Source organism: Amyelois transitella, chromosome 12, assembly GCF_032362555.1.
Source record: "Amyelois transitella isolate CPQ chromosome 12, ilAmyTran1.1, whole genome shotgun sequence".
NCBI lineage: Eukaryota > Metazoa > Arthropoda > Insecta > Lepidoptera > Pyralidae > Amyelois > Amyelois transitella.
In genome coordinates, this window is record NC_083515.1 from 401,320 (window position 1) to 421,409 (window position 20,090).

The following is a 20,090-nucleotide window of genomic DNA, read 5'->3' on the forward strand; positions in this document are numbered from 1 at the left end:
ATTGATATGATAACACAGTATATTTAGTCCCCAAGCAACTGCGCGTGAGTTGATACGCGCATTTTGTTGTTTTGCTTTAAAAAATATATAAATAAAAAAAGGTAAACTTATCGTTGAATATACATACATACATAAAACCACGCCTCTTTCCCGGAGGGGTAGGCAGAGACTACCTCTTTCCACTTGCCACGATCTCTGCATACTTCCTTCGCTTCATCCACATTCATAACTCTCTTTATGCAAGCTCGGCGGTTTTGGGTACCCTTGACCTGACCCTTTACCAGGACGTCCTTAATATGATCAAGATACGTTCGTCTAGGTCTTCCCACTCCGACCTTTCCCTCCACACTCTCCTTGTATATCTGCTTAGTCAACCTGCTTTCATTCATCCTCTCCACGTGACCAAACCATCTTAACATACCCTTTTCTATTCCTGTAACTACATCTTCTTTCACATCACAACATTCCCTTATCACGCTGTTCCTTATCCGGTCACTCAATTTCACATCCATCATACTCCTTAACTCTCTCATTTCCACTGCATTTATTCTGCTTTTGCCAAAAGAAGCACTTTTGCCATACCCAATTTCACTCCCAGTAAAACCTTTGGACAAAATTGAGATGGATGTACGGATGGTGCGATAACTGTAAAAGAAATGACGTGTTGGTGAATTTGTATTTGTATGAAAAGAAGCTTTACGAAATCACTTCAAAATTTTGGAGTTTTCAAATTACGAGAACTTTTGCTTTTTATAATTTGATTTTTTACTCATGATTTTTTGTAACATTCTACGATCTTAAATTATGTACCGGTAAGTAAGATTATCAAAAACAAACTGTGACGATAGATAAATCGATTAGTGTGGAATTTTATCCGGACTAAAATCAAATAGGGGGAAGTCGTTAACCCTTTTTTTTAACGTGCGGAAAGACCTTCGACTACCCAGTCGGCTACGGGAAGGTTATATGGGGCTTGAACCCACGAAAACTACACGGTGCCATCGAATACCGCTTTGGAACTGGGAGCATGTTCTACCCTCACTCGCATTCCTGGCGCGGCGGTCGCTACCACGGCGGCTTCGGCTCGGCCAGTCTCCACGGAGCTGCCAGCGGGGCCTTCAATTCTACCCGTTAGGGGAGAGGAACTCGTTAACCTAACCTAACCTTGGATCAATAGACCATCAACAATTTAAAACCATGACCATTCTTTTCAGATGATATTCATCATCTGGGCGTTACTGATCGTAGCCGGTCTGACACTCTACTTCAGACAGATTTACTCCAGATTCACCAAATATGAGGTGAAGCACTTCAAACCCGTCCCGTTCTTCGGAAATATGGTCAAGTTCATCTTCCGTTATGAACATATGACGCAAGACATGGATAATCTTTACAAAGCGTTTCCTCATGAAAGGTACGAGCATTAATTAGTATTTTATTGTATAGAAATTCTTGATTTGTGGTTCACGGCACTTAAGAAAATGCTCACTTCATATTTTTCTGATAGATTTCGTAAAAGTCACATTAGGTGACTTAAAGTTGGAGGTTCTGATGGATTCTACATATCTACGTACAAATCTTGCTTTCTAGACAGACACTACATTTGACGAGATCCCTGCATACATCTCTCGCTTCATTCACATAACTCTCTTCATTTTCTCTCTTCATACAAGCTCGTGGTTAAAAGTATTCTTGACCTGAATTTTCGCCAGGACGTGCCTGAATTGAATACATTTATTTTATAACAGATTCGTTGGAAAATACGAGTTTACTGTGCCGAAAATTGTAGTCAATGATCTTGAATTGATAAAGAAGATAACAGTGAAAGATTTTGAGCACTTTATTGACCACCGGATATTTGCCGATGGAAGTTTAGACCCAATCATTGGCAGAAATCTTCTGGCATTGAAAGGTAAGGGTAATTAAATTTTAAGCCATGTTGCTGACAGATTAGGTTAGACCACATATACATATCTTCTTTAATTTCTGTGGATATAAATTAAAAGCCATTCGGCTCTCCAAAAAAGTTAATAATGTTTTGTTCATATATACCTGTTTAAGTGTAATTAAATTGAGATCAATTTATTACCTCAATTTTTCTTCCTTATTGATTGAGCATTTTAGAACTTAATTTGTTTTTCATTAGTGTACAAATATATTTCACACAGGTCAAGAATGGAAGGACATGAGGTCAACGCTGAGTCCTGCTTTCACCAGCTCCAAGATGAAACACATGCTGCCTTTCATGGTAGAGGTTGGAGACCAGATGGTGATGACCCTCAAGAATCAGATACAACAGTCAGGAGGTAAATAAAGTAACGTTGAAAACTGCTGAAAAGGACGCGATTGAATTTGCCTTTGCTTGGGTCTAGCTATAATAGACATTTCCAAAACTTCGGAATCGATTGATCTGGTAAAGAAAAATACTAGGATTACAAGTTATGAGACTTGCTCGAATGAAGTGTAGTAGTAGTGAAAAGAGTAAGAAAAGATTAATATCTCCAATTTCAATTACGTGTTGCATTATTTACTTTATAGAGGTCTATTAAAAAGTGCTAAATTAAAAATCTACAACATCATATAGTTTACACAAGAGATATTCGAACACATGAAATGGCCGTGTTTATTTTCCTCAGAACCCTTAATATACTTCTATAACCTTTCATTGCAGTTGGTCATACAGACGTTGATGGAAAAGACCTTTCGACTCGTTGTACAAATGACGTCATCGCGTCCTGTGCCTTCGGCCTCAAGGTCAACTCTCACGCTGAGAAGAACAACGAGTTCTACAGGAAGGGCAAGGACGCCATCACCTTCAACATCATTCATATCTTGAAAATCTTCGCTTATAGCGTCTGCCCTCAGTTGATGGCGGTATGTTAGATCAAATTTTACATCAAATTGAACTGGCACTTTGTAAAAATCTGCATATAAATGTCCAACCATCTCTCTTCTTAACTTCATGTGGTCGTAGTTGCATTCTTAATCATCAGAGTCATGCTTCAGAGTCTCAATTCTTCTCTATATTCAAAAAATTCTTCTTGGCGTGTCAATATATTACCTACGTAAATTTTTAGACTACTTATAATATTCTGTAACTTTTAGACCCGGAATGATCATTTGACAGTCACCGATGAGCACTGTCAAATGGATTATCCTGGGATCAGGTGTTCATTAAAAGAAGTCTATAGGTTTAATAATTACAACAATAACAAAAATATATTTATTGTCCTTTAGAAACTGAAAGTCTCTGTATCTTCTCCCAACACCAAGCAGTTCTTTGAATCTATTGTCATGAACACAATACGTGACAGAAAAGAGAAACGCATCGTCAGACCGGACATGATCCACCTTCTTATGGAAGCGAAGAAAGGAACATTGACGCATGATGATCAGACGGCAGATACGAATGCAGGTTTCGCGACAGTTGAAGAGTCTTTTGTCGGCAAAAAACAGATACACAAAGGTAATTAACCTTTCCTCCAAGATTTTGCACATGCTACTTTCTCCTGGAGCTAATCTTGGTTTCACCTCATCTCTCTAGAGAGGAGACACAAGTGAGCTTTACATATACACACATACATATAACTATGTCTATATCCATTGCGGGGTAGACAGAGTCAACGGTTTTGAAATGACAAATTGATCACGTTCAGCTGTTTGACTTAATAATAGAAAAAAGAATAGGACCAGTCAATCTCTTTCTCATGGATGGCGTATAAGGCGACTAAGGGATAGGCTTACAAGATAAATAAGTTTATAAACTTGGGATTCTACTTTGAGGCTGTCACTATTTGAATCTCAAATCTATCTTAAAGCCAAACAGTTAAATGTGGCCTATCAATCTTTATGGGACTGTTGGCTCTGTCTACCCCGCAAGGGATATAGACGTGACTTTATGTATGTATGTATGTATGTAAAAGACGTGATGATATGCATGTATTTGATTAAGAAATTAAAATTTTTTCAAATCATTCCGTTTCAGAATGGTCTGATGACGATTTATTGGCTCAAGCTATGATATTCTTCCTCGCCGGCTTCGAAACAGTTTCAACAGCATTGTCCATGGGTCTGCATGAGCTGGCTGTGAACCCTGAAGTCCAGGAGAAGTTGCTGAGGGAAATCAGAGAAAACGAGGTGAAGAACGGTGGCAAGTTCGACTACAACTCTATACAGCACATGACTTATATGGATATGGTTGTGTCAGGTCCGTTTTGAAAATTGTCCTTCTTTGCTTGGGAATAGGGTTGGAATTTCTTTAAATATTATTTCTATATTTCTTTTTTTCTCAATATACATACATACATACATATGGTCACGTCTATATCCCTTGCGGGGTAGACAGAGCCAACAGTGTGGAAAGACCGAATGGCCACGTTCAGCTATTTGGCTTAATGATGGAATTGAGAATCAAATAGTGACAGGTTGCTATGCCCATCACCTAAAAAAGTATCCCAATTTTGTAAGCCTATCCCTTAGTCGCCTTTGCCTGCGCACCTTCAAAGATAAACATAAGCTTACTATAGTTGTTCAAGAAAATGCTGCAGCGCAGTTCGTTACCGCTTCTTCTGCACTGATGCTTTTGAAGCGGCAGTATATGTACTTAGTTTTAAGTATGTAGGTAATTTATTTGACGTCAACCATTGTTGTGAAACCAAAAGATATGACAATTATGAAGTGTCCCATAATAATAAATAAAATTGTCGAATTTGAATTTGAAAAGAATTAAGTTCTCAGTAGGTAGTTAGAATTTTGCGAACTAAATCTGATTGGCATTTCCAGAAATCATCAGACTTTGGCCACCAGTGCCGTCGCTAGACAGAATGTGTGTCAAAGATTACAACATGGGGAAGCCTAATGACAAAGCGAAACAAGACTACATAGTAAGTACATACATATCATCACGTTTATATCCTTTGCGGGGTAGACAGAGCCAACACTCTTGAAAAGACTGATAGGCCACATTCAGCTGTTTGGCTTAATGATAGAATTGAGATTCAAATAGTGACAGGTTGCTAGCCCATCGCCTAAATTAGAATCCCAAGTTTGTAAGCCTATCCCTTAGTCGCCTTTTACGACATCCATGGGAAGAAATGGAGTGGTCCTATTCTTTTTTGTATAGGTGCCGGGAACCACACGGCACGGCACGGCACGGTATTGATTAGTGTTTTAAAAGAATTTAGGTTAAGAGCAGATCTCGTATCTTGTGGTTGGTTACTCTTCTTAAAAGCTTTTATTTGTCTTCAGATTCGTAAAGGCGAAGGTATTTTCATCCCGGTATGGTGTATACACCGCGATTCCCAATATTATCCGAACCCCCAGAAGTTTGACCCTGAGAGGTTCTCGGAGGAAAATAAACACAATATCAACCCTCTCGCCTACATGCCTTTTGGGGCTGGACCAAGGAATTGTATTGGTGAGTTTTATAGGAGTATAATCATATTTATAAAACACATGTGCCGTGTGGTTCCCGGCACCAATAGAAAATAAGAATAGGACCACTCCATCTAGTTCCCATGGATGCCGTAAAAGGCGTCTAAGAGATATGGTTATATACTTGGGATTCCTCTTTAAGGCTGTTCAGCTTAATGATAGAATTGAGATTCAAATAGTGACAGGTTGCTAGATAATCCCAAGTTTAAAAGCCTATCCCTAAGTCGCCTTTTACGACATCCATTAGAAAGAGAAGAAGTGGTTCTATTCTTTTTTTTTATTGGTGCCGATACCCACACGGCACAGAACGTAGTATTAATAACATTATTTGGTCTCCAGGTTCAAGGTTCGCCCTGTGCGAGTTGAAAGTGATTCTGTACCAGCTGCTGCAGCACTTCGAGCTGTCTCCGTGCGAGAAGACCAGCATTCCACCTGTGTTCTCCACGAAGACCGTCAACTTGACCATAAAGGGGGGGCAGTGGGTGCGACTAAAGATGCGAAAATAGATTTAAATTTATGAAATATTCGTTTTACGGATTGCAATAACGGTTGAACCTGATCCTGGCTCTGTCTACCCCGCAAGGGATATAGACGTGACTATATGAATGTAAAGTTTATAATAGTGGAATGAATAATTAATTAGGATTGATCTACCCCCGTGGCATGACATAAGCGGTGGTGATTTAATCGCGCGAAAAACTACTTATATCACGACGTGAAATGGGACAGCCAATAGATTTTCGCGCGATAAAAACAGATTCGCGCGTTTTTTTAAGTAATGCAATTTATGTAATGTAATGTAGTTTTGTAATGGAATATAACCTAACATAATTAAGTTTATGAATGTATAAATGTATCAATGACCATGGGGTCAATCTGCCCATAACTGATTGAGGTATCTCGTGACCGGAGGGCTGGAAATTACCTGGCTCAGAGAATCAGCATTGCCATTCAAATTGACAATGCTGCCAGCCTTCTGGGCACACTCCCTCATGTTGATACTATGCAGGGACTGTACCTACAATTTGTAGAAAAATTCAATTTTAGTTTGTAATTTTTTTTCTTTCTTTTTTATATGTAGTTTTTGTAGCTTTAGTTTTATAAATGTAAGTATCTTAGTATCTACCGACATGAGTTTACTTTTCCCAATATACATATATATTGGTATTGAGGTATTTCTTACTGTGGAGAATGGTTCTCTGCTAAACCCAATGGTAGACCGCTAGATATGCTGTCCAAAACAATTGTAATTGTTTCAATAAAGAATAAATAAATTCCTTTACTTATTTCTGTAAGCTATCTATTTTATTTACTTCGTTTATTTTTTCTACTATCACTTATTTCTTTGTACCTTTGTTTTATTTAAGACTAAAGGCCGCCCGCGACTTCGTCCGCACGGAAACCCTATCAATCCCGCGGGAACTCCGGGATAAAAAGTAAAAAGCCTTTATGTTATTCTGGGTCTTCAGCTACCTACATAACAAATTTCATTGTAATCGGTTCAGTAGTTTTTGCGTGAAAGAGAAACAAACATCCATACTGACAACCTGACATACTCACAAACTTTCGCATGTATAATATTAGTAGGATAACATTAATTGCCGTGCGATTCCCGGCACCAATAAAAAAAGAATAGGACCACTTTGTTTCATTCCCAGTGTAGTCGTAAAAGGCGACTAAGGGATAGGCTTATAAACTTGTGATTTTTTTAGGCGGTGGGCTAGCAACCTGCCGCTATTTGAATCTCATAATCAATAATTAAGCCAAACAGCTGAACGTGGCAAATCAGTCTCTTTAAGACTGTTGGCTCTGTCTTCCCCGCAAGGGATATAAACGTGATTATAATGTATGTATGTATAAATTGGCTAAGCCTTCCGGGGATGAGTTGTAAATTATTGAATTGTAATATTCACCGTCACTCAAATTAATATTTCAGACACGGTTATCCAACAGCCGCCGAGACTCAACTAAACAAACTATAAATTTTTATTCGCATTCCAATTCCAAGTTGTTGCATACATACATACATACATATAGTCACGTCTATATCCCTTACGGCGTAGACAGAGCCAATAGTCCCGAAAAGACTGAATGGACACATTGAGCTGCTCGGCTTAATGATGGAATTGAGATCCAAATAGAGACAGGTTGCTAGCCCATTGCCTAAAAAAAGAATCACAAGTATGTAAGCCTATCCCTTAGTCGCCTTTTACGACATCCATGGGAAAGAAATGGAGTGGTCCTATTCTTTTTTGTATTGGTGCCGGGAACCACACGACAAGCTGTTATCATTAACTATTTTTGGTTTAATTAAAGATTAAGACACCTATAAATACGTATCTACAATCTGTACATACACATATGTACATATATACACAATATAAAACAGAAGGAAAAATATAAATGTGTATTTTATAAAATATCTGCGCAGGAGCAGTCGTGTTGTGTGATAGAAAATATTTTTTTACTACTTATTTATTATACATTTATCGAAGTTTGAGTGATCAGTTAAGAATAACAAGGTACAGTAATTTTGGAATATACATATAAGTATATATAAATATATAAATACATTAATTAGTATAGAAAAAACAGACTTATCCCTATAAGTAAGTAATAATTGAAAATATTTGAAAGTTTTTAAATGAAACAAGTTAAAAAAGTTTTCTCAAAAAAAAAAATCGACATTTTCGTATTAAAAAATGAAATGCGATCGATGAAAACATAAATTTATAAAATTTATTTTCAATAAATAAAATACGCAAATAAATATTTATCACATGTTGTTAAAGATATTTGTTGTGCCGTGTGGTTCCCGTCACCAATATAAAAAAGAATTAGACCATTCCCTTTCTTTCTGTTGAATGTTGTAAAAGGGCAACTAAGGGATTGGTTTATAAACTAAAGATTCTTCTTTTAGGCGATGGGCTAGCAACCTGTCACTATTAGAATCTCAATTCTATTATTAAGCCTAACAGCTGAACGTGGCCTTTCAGTCTTTAAAGACTGCTGGCTCTGTCTACCCCGCAAGGGATATTATAGGGATATACCTTTTGAATATAAGTCCCAATTAACCTCCGCAACCATCCACAACCTCAGCGTCAGTCTAAAGTGGCCTCTGACATACAAACATATCATTTGTATTTTTGTAAATTACTATAGGTACATTGTTATCTTCATTGATAGTAGGTATGTACTAGTCAAATCATTATTTATCTAATGAAGGGGTCATCAAAAATAAACATATTTTTGTTATTGATATAGGTACGTCATAGTGTTGGTACTTTTTCATAATTTAACAATTTCATTGCGTCCTTAATCTTTTATAGTCTTACTCTTTTTAAGGTTTCATTCAGGTCCCTCTCAGTTTAAAGATACTGTTTTGTCTTCCCAGCCTGTCAAAGTAGGTGCCATCGTGAATCGAACTAACTTTGGGTCTCTCTATGCGATAAACACATAAATACATATATATAGTCACGTCTATATCGTCCTTGCGGGGTGGACTGAGCCAACAGTCTTGAAAAGACTGACAGGCCAAGTTCAGCTTTTTGGCTCGATGATAGAATTGAGATTCAAATAGTGACAGGTTGCTAGCCCATCGCCTAAAAGAAGAATCCCAAGTTTATAAGCATATCCCTTAGTCGCCTTTTACGACATCCATGGGAACGAGATAAACCACACGGCACGTACCTAACACGGTAAAAAACAAACATTCATATCAATTTATTTATTATCATTTTAAAGGTATGTGTGCCGTGTGGTTCCCAGCACCAATACAAAAAAGAATAGGACCACTACATCTCTTTGCCGTGGATGTCGTAAAAGGCGACTAAGGCATAGGCTTATAAAATTGCGATCCTATTTTTAAGGCCATGGGCTAGCAACCTGTCACTATTTGAATCACAATTCTATCATTAAGCCAGGCAGCTGAGCGTGGCCTTTCAGTCTACTTATGACTGTTGGCTCTGTCTACTCCGCAGGGGACATAGACGTGATTATATATTATGATGAAGGTATATATATCGTATGCACAGAGCACGGAAAATCGTTAAGAACGGATAATATAACCACAAGCACACTACAATATTCTGTGCCGCAAAACAAGTATAAATAATTATCACCTGTAACATTATAAATTATTATCACCTGACCGCAGGACAATATAAGATTACTTTAGCACGCAATTTCTGATGTGCAAGCACGTGACTGACTCTAAGGTATACATACCATACATATATATAGTCACGTCTATATCCCTTGCGGGTTAGACAGAGCGTGTTGAAAAGACTGATAGGCCACGCTCAGCTGTTTGGCTTTAAGATGGAATTGAGATTCAAATAGTGACAGGTTGCTAGGCCATCGCCTAAAAGTAGAATCCCAGATTTATAAGCATATCCCTAGTCGCCATTTACGACATCCATGGGAACAAGATGGAGTGGTCCTATTCTTTTTTAGGGTTCCGTACGTCTGAATACAAAAACGGAACCGTTTAACCGAATCTTTTGAGACCGATTAAGTTGAAATTTGGTACACATATCAATTCCTGTGACTCAAACACAGAGGTGTGACGTGAGCAGATGAAATCTGTATATGGGGGGTCATTTTTGGGGGGGAGGGGGAAAATTACAAAAAAAATTCTGAAAACTGCATCGTGTGGCATATCAAATGAAAGGTCTTGTTGAGAAGATCTTAAATGTATTTTTTTGTAATTTTAAAATTAATAGTTTCCAAGTTATTCAAGAGAATAGACGAAAAAAGAAAGATTATAGGAAAACCTATAAGAAGTCCATGATATTAAAATAACATGGGAAATCACTCAATATTGTGCGTACCAACTTACATTTTTTTTAGTTACCACAAACAAATTTGGGTCAGATTTATAAAAACATGATAGGTAACATCATACGGAACCCTCTTCACGCGAGTTCAACTCGCACTTGTCCCCTTTTTTTTCTTTATTGGTGCCGGGAGCTACACGGCACTCTAAGGCATTAAGACTTCTTTTACATTAAGCAGCATATCAAGTTGCTCTTCAGGGAACTCTGTGAATCGGTAATAGAGGCGAAGTGAGTTTTGGGTAGGTTGATGTGCTATTGACTGTACACATTTCGGTTGACAAATGTGCCTTGCAACGCTTACGGCTAGCGGTGGGTCGTGGGCCCAGCACGGCACGGCCCTTATTATTGACGGTACCGTGTGGTTCCCGGCACCAATAAAAAAAAAGAATAGGAGAGTTCCCATGGATGCCGTAAAAGGCGACTAAGGGATAGGCTTATATAATTACTTGGGATTCTTCTTTTAGGCGATGGGCTTGCAACCTGTCACTATTTGAATCTCAATTCCATCATAAAGCCAAACAGCTGAACGTGGCCTATCAGTCATTTCAAGACTGTTGGCTCTGTCTACCCCGCAAGGGATATAGACGTGATTATATGGAGGTATGTATTATTGACGGTGCCTAGTCAAAAGTTGTGTTGTGGTTTGCGATGAGCTTTGTAGCGATCTTAGAATAGAATAGAATAGATTTATTTTCAAAATTGTATACAAGGATATCACTTATTGACGTCACATCACTTAAATCTAATTATAACTACTGCCGCTTCCAAAGCGCATGTGTAGAAGAAGCCGCGGAACAAACTACACTGCAGCTTGATTAATAACATACATACATACATACATAAAATCACGCCTCTTTCCCGGAGGGGTAGGCAGAGACTACCTCTTTCCACTTGCCACGATCTCTGCATACTTCTTTCGCTTCGTCCACATTCATAACTCTCTTCATACAAGCTCGGCGGTTTCGGGTACTTTTGACCTGACCCTTTACCAGGACGTCCTTAATTTGATCAAGATACGTTCGTCTAGGTCTTCCCACTCCGACCTTTCCCTCCACACTCTCCTTGTATATCTGCTTAGTCAACCTGCTTTCATTCATCCTCTCCACATGACCGAACCATCTTAACATACCCTTTTCTATTCCTGTAACTACATCTTCTTTCACATCACAACATTCCCTTATCACGCTGTTCCTTATCCTGTCACTCAATTTCACACCCATCATACTCCTTAACGCTCTCATTTCCACTGCATTTATTCTGCTTTCATGCTTCTTTTGCCATACCCAACTTTCACTCCCATACATTAATGTCGGGACCAACACGCCCCTGTGCACAGCCAGTCGAGCCTTTTTGGATAGTTTCTGACTGCTCATAAAGGCATGCAAAGCTCCATTCACCATGTTCCCCGCGTTCACTCTCATTTCATTTCATTAATAACATACTATGATAAATCGACTGTAGGTAGTAGGTTTTTGTTACACAAAACAAATAAAATGTCTTATTAAGTATTTTACCACCTTATTCAGTACAGTCGCCTATCGACAATATTCGAAGGCGCAGAATAGCGCATCCTAAAACAGATACAAACCGAAAGAAAAGTGACCTTATTTCAAGCACAACAAATGTTAAAATCGAAAAACAAAATGTCTCCTGCTATCTTGCTTGCCGCTATTCGCGGGTACATGTAGCGCGCTCTCAAGCATTTTCCTGCCAAATTTAGACTAGACTAATATTTTAACTTTTACCTAGATTTCATAGTATGGCACGCGCGACGCCGTTTTCATCGCGCGTAAAACTATCGCTGTTGCGCTTTTTATTATGACGTGAAACGGGACGGCGATAGCTTCTTTTTCTTTCTTTCGTTTTAAGTTAGAATAGAATAGAATAGATTTATTTTCAAAATTGTATACAAGGTATCACTTATTGACGTCACATCACTTAAATCTAATTATAACTACTACCGCTTCCAAAGCGCATGTGTAGAAGAAGCGGCGGAACAAACAACACTGCAGCATTTTCATCGGACGTCAATTTACAAATAAAGATCTCTTAAATCTAAATCGTGGATTAGTCCACATTGTCTAAATTAAAAAAAAACATGAATGAATGTAGAACTAATAAAGTTACACACTTAAAACCTTAATAAAGGTTTTTTTTTTTTCAGATGATATTCATCATTTGGACTCTGGTGGTCATCGCTGCTCTGACGCTGTATTTACGGCAGGCTTACTCCAGATTCAGCAAATATGGGGTCAAGCACCTCAAACCCATGCCTTTCTTCGGGGACATGTTCAGAGTCATGACCCGATTAGAACACTTTACACGGAATTTCGAGAGGGTCTATGACTTCCCCAACGAAAGGTAAATTTTATAGGTTCATTTCATCACTTCTTTAACCCATACGGGATGGACGACCACTTTCAGTTTGATATATAAATGAAAAAGGATATATATAACTATATACGGGACAAATTACACAAAATGAGTTAGCCTCGAAGTAAGTTCGAGACTAACTTCGAGTATAAATTAATATATACGGGATATTTTTATTTATCTTAAGAATTTATGAAGATTTTTTTTCAAATTATAATTTTAGAGACTTATCTCAATCTACCTGGTTTTAAGCAAGATCAGCTTCAATGTGGTTGTCTATCATAGAGTAAACGGCACTATTTCTCAAGCAACTCTTATCCTACCACAGATTTGTGGGAATGTACCAGTTGGTGAAGCCAATTGTGATGATCAGAGACGTGGAGCTGGTGAAGAAGATAACGGTGAAGGACTTTGAGTACTTCCTGGACCACCAAGAAATCTTCGACGGCGCCGACCAATTCTTCGGCAGAAATCTGCTATCACTAAAAGGTTCGGTATCATTTTCATAACTTGCACGATAGGCATTTGCATTCATATCAATAATTGTATCATACACAGCAAAAGGGTGAAGGTATATACTTCATAAATACATATATCTGTTTCGGGGTAGACAGAGACAATAGTCTTGAAAAGATTGAAAGGCCATGTTCTGTTGTATGGTTCAATGATGAAATTAAGTATGTATTAAATTGTAACAAGTTGCTAGACCATCGCCTGTAAGAAGAAACCCAAGTTTATAAGCCTTTCTCTTAGTCGCCTTTAGAATCCATGACAATTTCTGGACTTTATCTTTAACATTTTAAAACTGATTTTCAAGAAGAATGACTTTTCTTTATCCAAACTTATCATGAATTATGGTCTTGGCTATCCGAAGAGTCTCAATGTTTTCTTACTTAATTAATACTTAAAACTCAGTGTCATCTAATAACTTGTAAAGAAAATGTTAAAATTTTATAGGACAAGAATGGAAGGACATGAGGTCGACCTTGAGCCCAGCGTTCACCAGCTCGAAGATACGACATATGCTGCCATTCATGGTGGAGGTGGGAGACCAGATGGTCATGTGTCTTAAGGAGCAGATAAAGCAATCTCGAGGTAAGTTCCACTTGGTTTTAATACCTAAATAAGTTCTGAATTAAGGTTCTTGTTTCTGCAGAAACAAATGTAAGGCTGGTAGGCACATCGTCATGAGAAATTAGCTTCCGTGTTCAGTCAAAAATGTTGAAAACGTATAATGAATAGGGCGTAGTGTATATATCCTTTGACATAAGCAATACTATAACATAGGCAACTATTTATACATCTCCAGTCTACGGCACCAAATTGTGACCACGTTTAGTAGTATGTGCCTAGATTCGATTGATTAACTGTACATTTAGATTTCTGCATACATATCACGTCTATATTCCTTTTTAGGGGTAGACAGAGCAATCAGTCTCGAAAAGGCTGCAAGGCCACGTTCAGCTGTATGGCTTCATGATGGAATTGAGATTCGAATTGTGACAGGATTGCTAGTGTAGTATCAGAAGAAACCCAAAATATGCCTATCCTCTAGTCGCCTTTTACGACATCCATGGGAAAGATATGGAGTGGTTCTATTCTAAAGTCCAAGAAACCACATATTTTTGAAGATGACTCTTTTATTGTTTAGATTATTTTTTGGCACTTTGTAATATACTTATTGAAAAAGTTTAACTTGAAGGCATATTTAACCAAATGGAATTCTGGAATTCATCGATTCTCCAGACTGTTATTCATTAACATACTCATAATTTGAAAGATATGAATTATTTTTAGTTACTACTTATCAGGATAACTTGTTTTTGAAGAACAATCAATTGAGGTTTACTTATCGGGCAAAGCATTGTCATGTATAGATTCGCTTCTGTGATAACGAAATGATAATAATATTTATATCATCATAATACAATGATGAAATTGGAAAGTAAATTCGTTATGTAGTCATACTTTTACATTTGTACTTTAAGTCAGTTATGTATACCACCTGGATAATTAAAAAAGAAGACTTTCTGAGTCAGAAGAAAAATAAAATTTATTTTTATTTTATTACGAAAATGATTCTAAATGCTTCAACACATTAAAGAACTTCATACATATCTTGCCTCTACATATCACCTGGAGACGGATGCAAAGACTACATCTTTCTATTCTCTACGAACTCTGCATACTTCTTTAGCTTCATCCACATTATTAAATCTCTTCATGCAACCTCGGCGGTTTCGGGTACTCTTGACCTGACCTTTTGCCAGGAAGAACTGACAAGCTTTGAAATATAAAAAAGAAGCAATTTGTAAACTATCTTCTCAAAGCGGCTGTCATCACTTCGTTGTTAAACCATGTCAGCTCCCGTAGCATAACACGTGTGACGTCGTGATCGCGCAAAAACCTATCTCTGTCCCGTTGCACGTCATAATAAAAAGTGAAACAGCGATAGCTTTTAGCGCTTCAATCAAGTATAATTGATCGAAGTTTTAGCGCGATTAAATTATTGTTCTTTTGACTCGTGAGATTATTGATCTTCATTTGCATTTTACAGTTGGCTACGTGGACATCGAAGGCAAAGACTTGACTACTCGGTATGCCAATGACGTCATCGCCTCCTGTGCCTTCGGCCTCAAGGTCAACTCTCACGCCGACCAGAACAACGAGTTCTACGAGAAGGGCAAAGAAGCTTCTACGTTCAAATTCAAACAGCTTCTCAAATTCTTCGGGTTCAGCACGTGTCCTAAACTAATGTCTGTGAGTGAAATAGACCTTTTAAAACTTAATTTAGATACTAATATTACATGATGGCTTCCATACTGGTGTGGAAGTGGAGTAATTTTTAGTGAAAATTGTAAGAGTCAATCAAAGGATAGGCTGATAAACTTGGCATTCTATTTTAGATGATAAGTTAGCAACCTGACACTATTTGAATCTCAATTCCATCATTATGCCATGAAGCTGAATGTGGCCTATCAATCTTGTAAAGACTGTTATATATACCAGCTGTTGCCCGCCACTTCGTCCGCGTTAAATTCGATTTTTTTCCGCATAAACTTATTTGCAGGCAAACTCATGCCTTGAGTTCATTCAAATGACGATAACTGTTTTTTAGTTAACCGATTTTGATGAAAATTTAAATGTTATTCTGAGTTAAAACAAAGCAATTGGTTAAATTTTTTTAAGAAAATCGGTTCAGTACTTTCGGAGATAACCGTGATCATACATACAGACACACAGACAGAAATAAAAATTTGCTTCATATTATTGATTCTATGTGTGTTTAGAGATAAGGTCGATTTTTGCAGCAATGTTTTTAAATAAATGTGAATCTGCTGTTATTTATTGTGGTGCAATAAGAGTTGTGTGTATTATCAACCGCTTCCATCACAATTCTTACTCACACAGGTGTTGTAGCACGTTATCTTTTTATCTTAATCACAGGTGTTATTCTAAACAGTAATTAATTATCATTTGCTATCATATTAAAGTACTTGTAGGTAACAGATGTTTATATCACCCGAGTGATTAAAATCATTAAACTTATTATTATCATTGATGATAATAACATCATGACTATTAAACACAGAGTTATTTCTTATGTCTTTTGTCTCGAGGAAACCAATTTTTGTAATACTTGCGAAGCTAATTCTTTTCACTCATCCATCCATATAATCACGTCTATTTCCTTGCGGCGTACACAGAGCCTGCAGTCTTGAAAGACTGATAGGCCACGTGCAGCTGTTAGGCTTATTAATAGAATTGAGATTCAAATAGTGACAGGTTGCTAGCCCATCGCCTAAAAAAAAAATCGAAGTTTATAAGTCTCCCTTAGCTTATTTTTCATTCTTGGAATTTCAAGAGAATACCTACTGATTTTCTCGACATAACGAGCTTGCATGAAAACTTTGATGAATGTGGATGGACAGATAAAATACTCTATTGCACGTTTAGAGTAAAACATACTGAATAGCACAAAAGAGACAGAGATGATACAAAGCAGGACTTATTGCTAATGCAATTTCTTCCAGTCAACTTATGTGCTTAAGAACGTCAATGGTCGAATCTGTAAGTTGTCCGGTAAAATGCGTAATGCGCAGAAGACAGGTTCAAATCCCACCTCGGCCATGACCAATGACTACTTTCGAAGCTATGTACATTAGTTTGAATGCTAACTGATGCTGTTACGGTGAGGGAAAACATCGTGAGGAAACCTGCATACTCAGGCTTAAGGATGTGTAACCATGATCGATCCAATACAGGTTAGGTTTACTGCAAAGGTTCAGTTCAGATGGGAGTCGCTTCGTGTAAAAACCTGATTCACCCAATCCAGGTTCCATGGTCGAAGGCATACCCCGGGCTCCTCTCCAGAGTGAGCATGAGGATGCAACCGGGACTAAAGCCAGGAGGAAGAAGAATTTATATACTTATGAACTTTTGAAATTTCAGCTATTGAAACAATCGTTATTTTCTGAGGAGATAAAGCGGTTCTTCCAAACCTTGGTGCTGAGTACAATGCGCAATCGAGAGGAACAGAGCATCATCAGACCTGACATGATCCACCTTCTAATGGAAGCTAAGAAAGGTAAAATGATTAATCAAGTCCATAAAAAAATTGCAAGTATTGAAATATGAATTAAGTCAAAGGAGACTTAACAATTCGTTTCAAAGAGTTGTAGGGAAAAACATACATACATTCATATAGTCACGGCTATATCCCTTGCGGGGTAGGCAGAGCCAACAGTCTTAAAAGACTGAAAGACCATGTGCAGCTGTAGGTTCGCCTTAATGAAGAATCTCAGGTTTAATGGCATATCCCTTTATCGCCTTTTACGACATCCATGATAAAGAGATGGAACCCACAAAACTCCAACAAAAAAACTGATAATTTTTATGTGATTTACAAAAGGGGAATGGGTTACAAAAGGGAAATATACCACGAGTCAGTCAGTAAGACTTTTGTAAATATCTTCAAAATATAGTTGTGTAAATGTCTATAAGTAAGTAGTTAAAGTTCTTAATATTAATTTGATACCTTTCATTCGCAGGGAGGTTAATTCACGAAGATAAGACTGCGTTGGATGCGAAAGCTGGTTTTTCTACTGTCGAAGAATCTTCTTTTGGAAAAAGTAATATAAATAGAGGTGAGTTTGGTTTATGTTGTCTTTCAGAGCCGGTTCGTTTGCGACTTGTCCGCACAGACCTGTGTCTTATCAAAGCGAATTGAGATTCAAATACTTGCAGGTTGCTAGCCTATAAGAGGAGTCCCATGTATATAAGCCTATCCCGTTAATCGCATCCCATCGTTAAAGGCCACTGCCTTTAACGATGGGATGCGATTAACCATGGGAAAGAGAAAAAAAATTATTCGTTTTTCTATTGGTGCCAGGAACCACACGGCACACCTTACAACTTATTTATGTATGTACGAGTAGTTTGAATCTTTATAAAGTCCCTAACAATTTTCACCTGTAATTATATTTTTCCATTATATACATACATACATATGGTCACGTCTTTATCCCTTGTGGGTAGACAGAGCCAACAGTCTTGAAAAGACTGATAGGCTACGCTCAGCTATTTGGCTTAATGATAGAATTGAGATTCAAATAGTGACAGGTTGCTAGCCCATCGCCTAAAAAAGAATCCCAAGTTTGTAAGCCTATCTCTTAGTCGCCTTTTACGACATCCATGGGAAAGATATGGAGTGGTCCTATTCTTTTTTATACTGGTGCCGGGAACCATATGGCACATCTTTCCATCAATTACACATAATGTTAATTATTTCTTTTGCGTAAAACTACGGGCAATATAGCGGGTAAAAGCTTGTTTTTTTTTTACATAATTCCTAACAGTTTTTTTTAACAATATCCGATTTCAGTTTGGACCGATGGCGATTTGGTCGCTCAGGCCGTATTGTTCTTATAGTGATGTCTTTCAGTCTTCAGGAGTTGACTGTCAACCCTGAGGTCCAGGAGAAGCTGGCGCAGGAGATCAGAGAGAATGAAATCAATAACGGTGGCAAGTTCGACTACAACTCTATTCAGAATATGACTTACATGGATATGGTTGTGTCAGGTAAAAAAAACAGTATATTTATAGCCTTTTCTTGTGCATATTTTTGTTCTGCAAATTCTGGGGACAGATGACAGATGTGTCTTATATTTATCTCAGTATGTAGTTCCTTTATAGTATCATACATACATACCATCACGCCTGTTTCCAATTGGGGTAGGCAGAGACTATGGATTTCCACTTGCTACGATCATTACATTATCGAAACCGCCGAGCTTGCATGAAGAGAGTTATGAATGTGGATGTAGCGAAGGAAGTGTGCAGAGATCGTGGCAAGTGCGGTAGGAAATATTGCTTTATGTATTCATCAGGCGCTTTATCGTCAAACAATGGCGTATTAAAATGTAAGCTATTTTAAACATAAGTAAATGAAAAAAAAAATTATAAATTTGAATTGTTATTCACAGAGGTCCTCAGACTTTGGCCACCAGCCCTTGGATTGGACAGAAAATGTATCAAAGACTACAATTTGGGAAAAGCTAATGACAAAGCTCAGGACTACATTGTAAGTATTGATTTTATCTGTGGCGACATCTCTACGCCACTCGTCACAACATCAAATCAAACAACTACTGTCAATCATCGCGAAGAAATTGACGCGCTCGACCAATAGCAGCGAAGAATCTAAGACGCGATTTCAAAGATTTCACGGATTGGAGCTATATATACAACCTCCGACACAACATCGTCTGTCGCGCGGTTCCCCAGGCATAACACCTAGCCTGGCGGAAGATCTTCCCTTTGGTGGCGGTCGAGCCGAATCATCGCTCCCGCTACATATCAATTAAACTACACACGTACATATAATCACGTCTATATCCTTTGCGGGGTAGACAGAACCAACAGTCTTGAATATACTAAATGGATACGTTCAGCCGTTTGGCTTAATGACAGAATTGAAATAGAATCTCAATTTCATCTCAATCTCAAATTCAAAAATTTAAATTATATATATTTTTTTATTATTTTCAGATCCGCAAAGGTGAAGGTATCAGCTTACCAACGTGGTGTTTCCATCGTGATCCCCAATACTTCCCCGACCCCCTGAAATTCGACCCTGAGAGGTTCTCGGAAGCCAACAAAGACAAGATCAATCCTCTTGCGTACATGCCATTCGGAGTTGGACCCAGAAATTGTATTGGTAAACACAATTTTTAACAGTCGAAGAATCCAAATGAGATTCAGCTCATTGATGCTATTAAGCAGCTTACTCTTTACCGTGCCGTGTGGTTCCCGGCACTAATATTAAGAAAGTAAAAGACCACGCCATCCCTTTCCCATAGATGTCGTAAAACGCGACTAAGGGATTGGCTTTTAAACTTGGGATTCTTCTTTTAGGCGATGGGCTTACAACCTGTCACTATTAGA

At 37.9% G+C, this 20,090-nt stretch overlaps 1 protein-coding gene across 1 annotated transcript in view; it reads left to right on the forward strand.

The window, feature by feature from the left end:
- LOC106142341 (uncharacterized) overlaps positions 1-20,090 on the forward strand; it is a 21,402-nt gene continuing 1,312 nt past the window's right edge. The window contains 20 exon segments of the mRNA XM_060946872.1: positions 1-101; positions 1,215-1,414; positions 1,749-1,912; positions 2,169-2,306; positions 2,672-2,874; positions 3,238-3,466; positions 3,986-4,207; positions 4,783-4,883; positions 5,248-5,416; positions 5,773-5,936; positions 12,436-12,632; positions 12,973-13,133; positions 13,602-13,739; positions 15,202-15,404; positions 17,097-17,232; positions 17,696-17,791; positions 18,529-18,570; positions 18,573-18,725; positions 19,130-19,227; positions 19,695-19,863. Coding sequence (XP_060802855.1) covers positions 1,215-1,414; positions 1,749-1,912; positions 2,169-2,306; positions 2,672-2,874; positions 3,238-3,466; positions 3,986-4,207; positions 4,783-4,883; positions 5,248-5,416; positions 5,773-5,936; positions 12,436-12,632; positions 12,973-13,133; positions 13,602-13,739; positions 15,202-15,404; positions 17,097-17,232; positions 17,696-17,791; positions 18,529-18,570; positions 18,573-18,725; positions 19,130-19,227; positions 19,695-19,863 — 2,983 coding nt within the window. The 5' untranslated portion in view covers positions 1-101.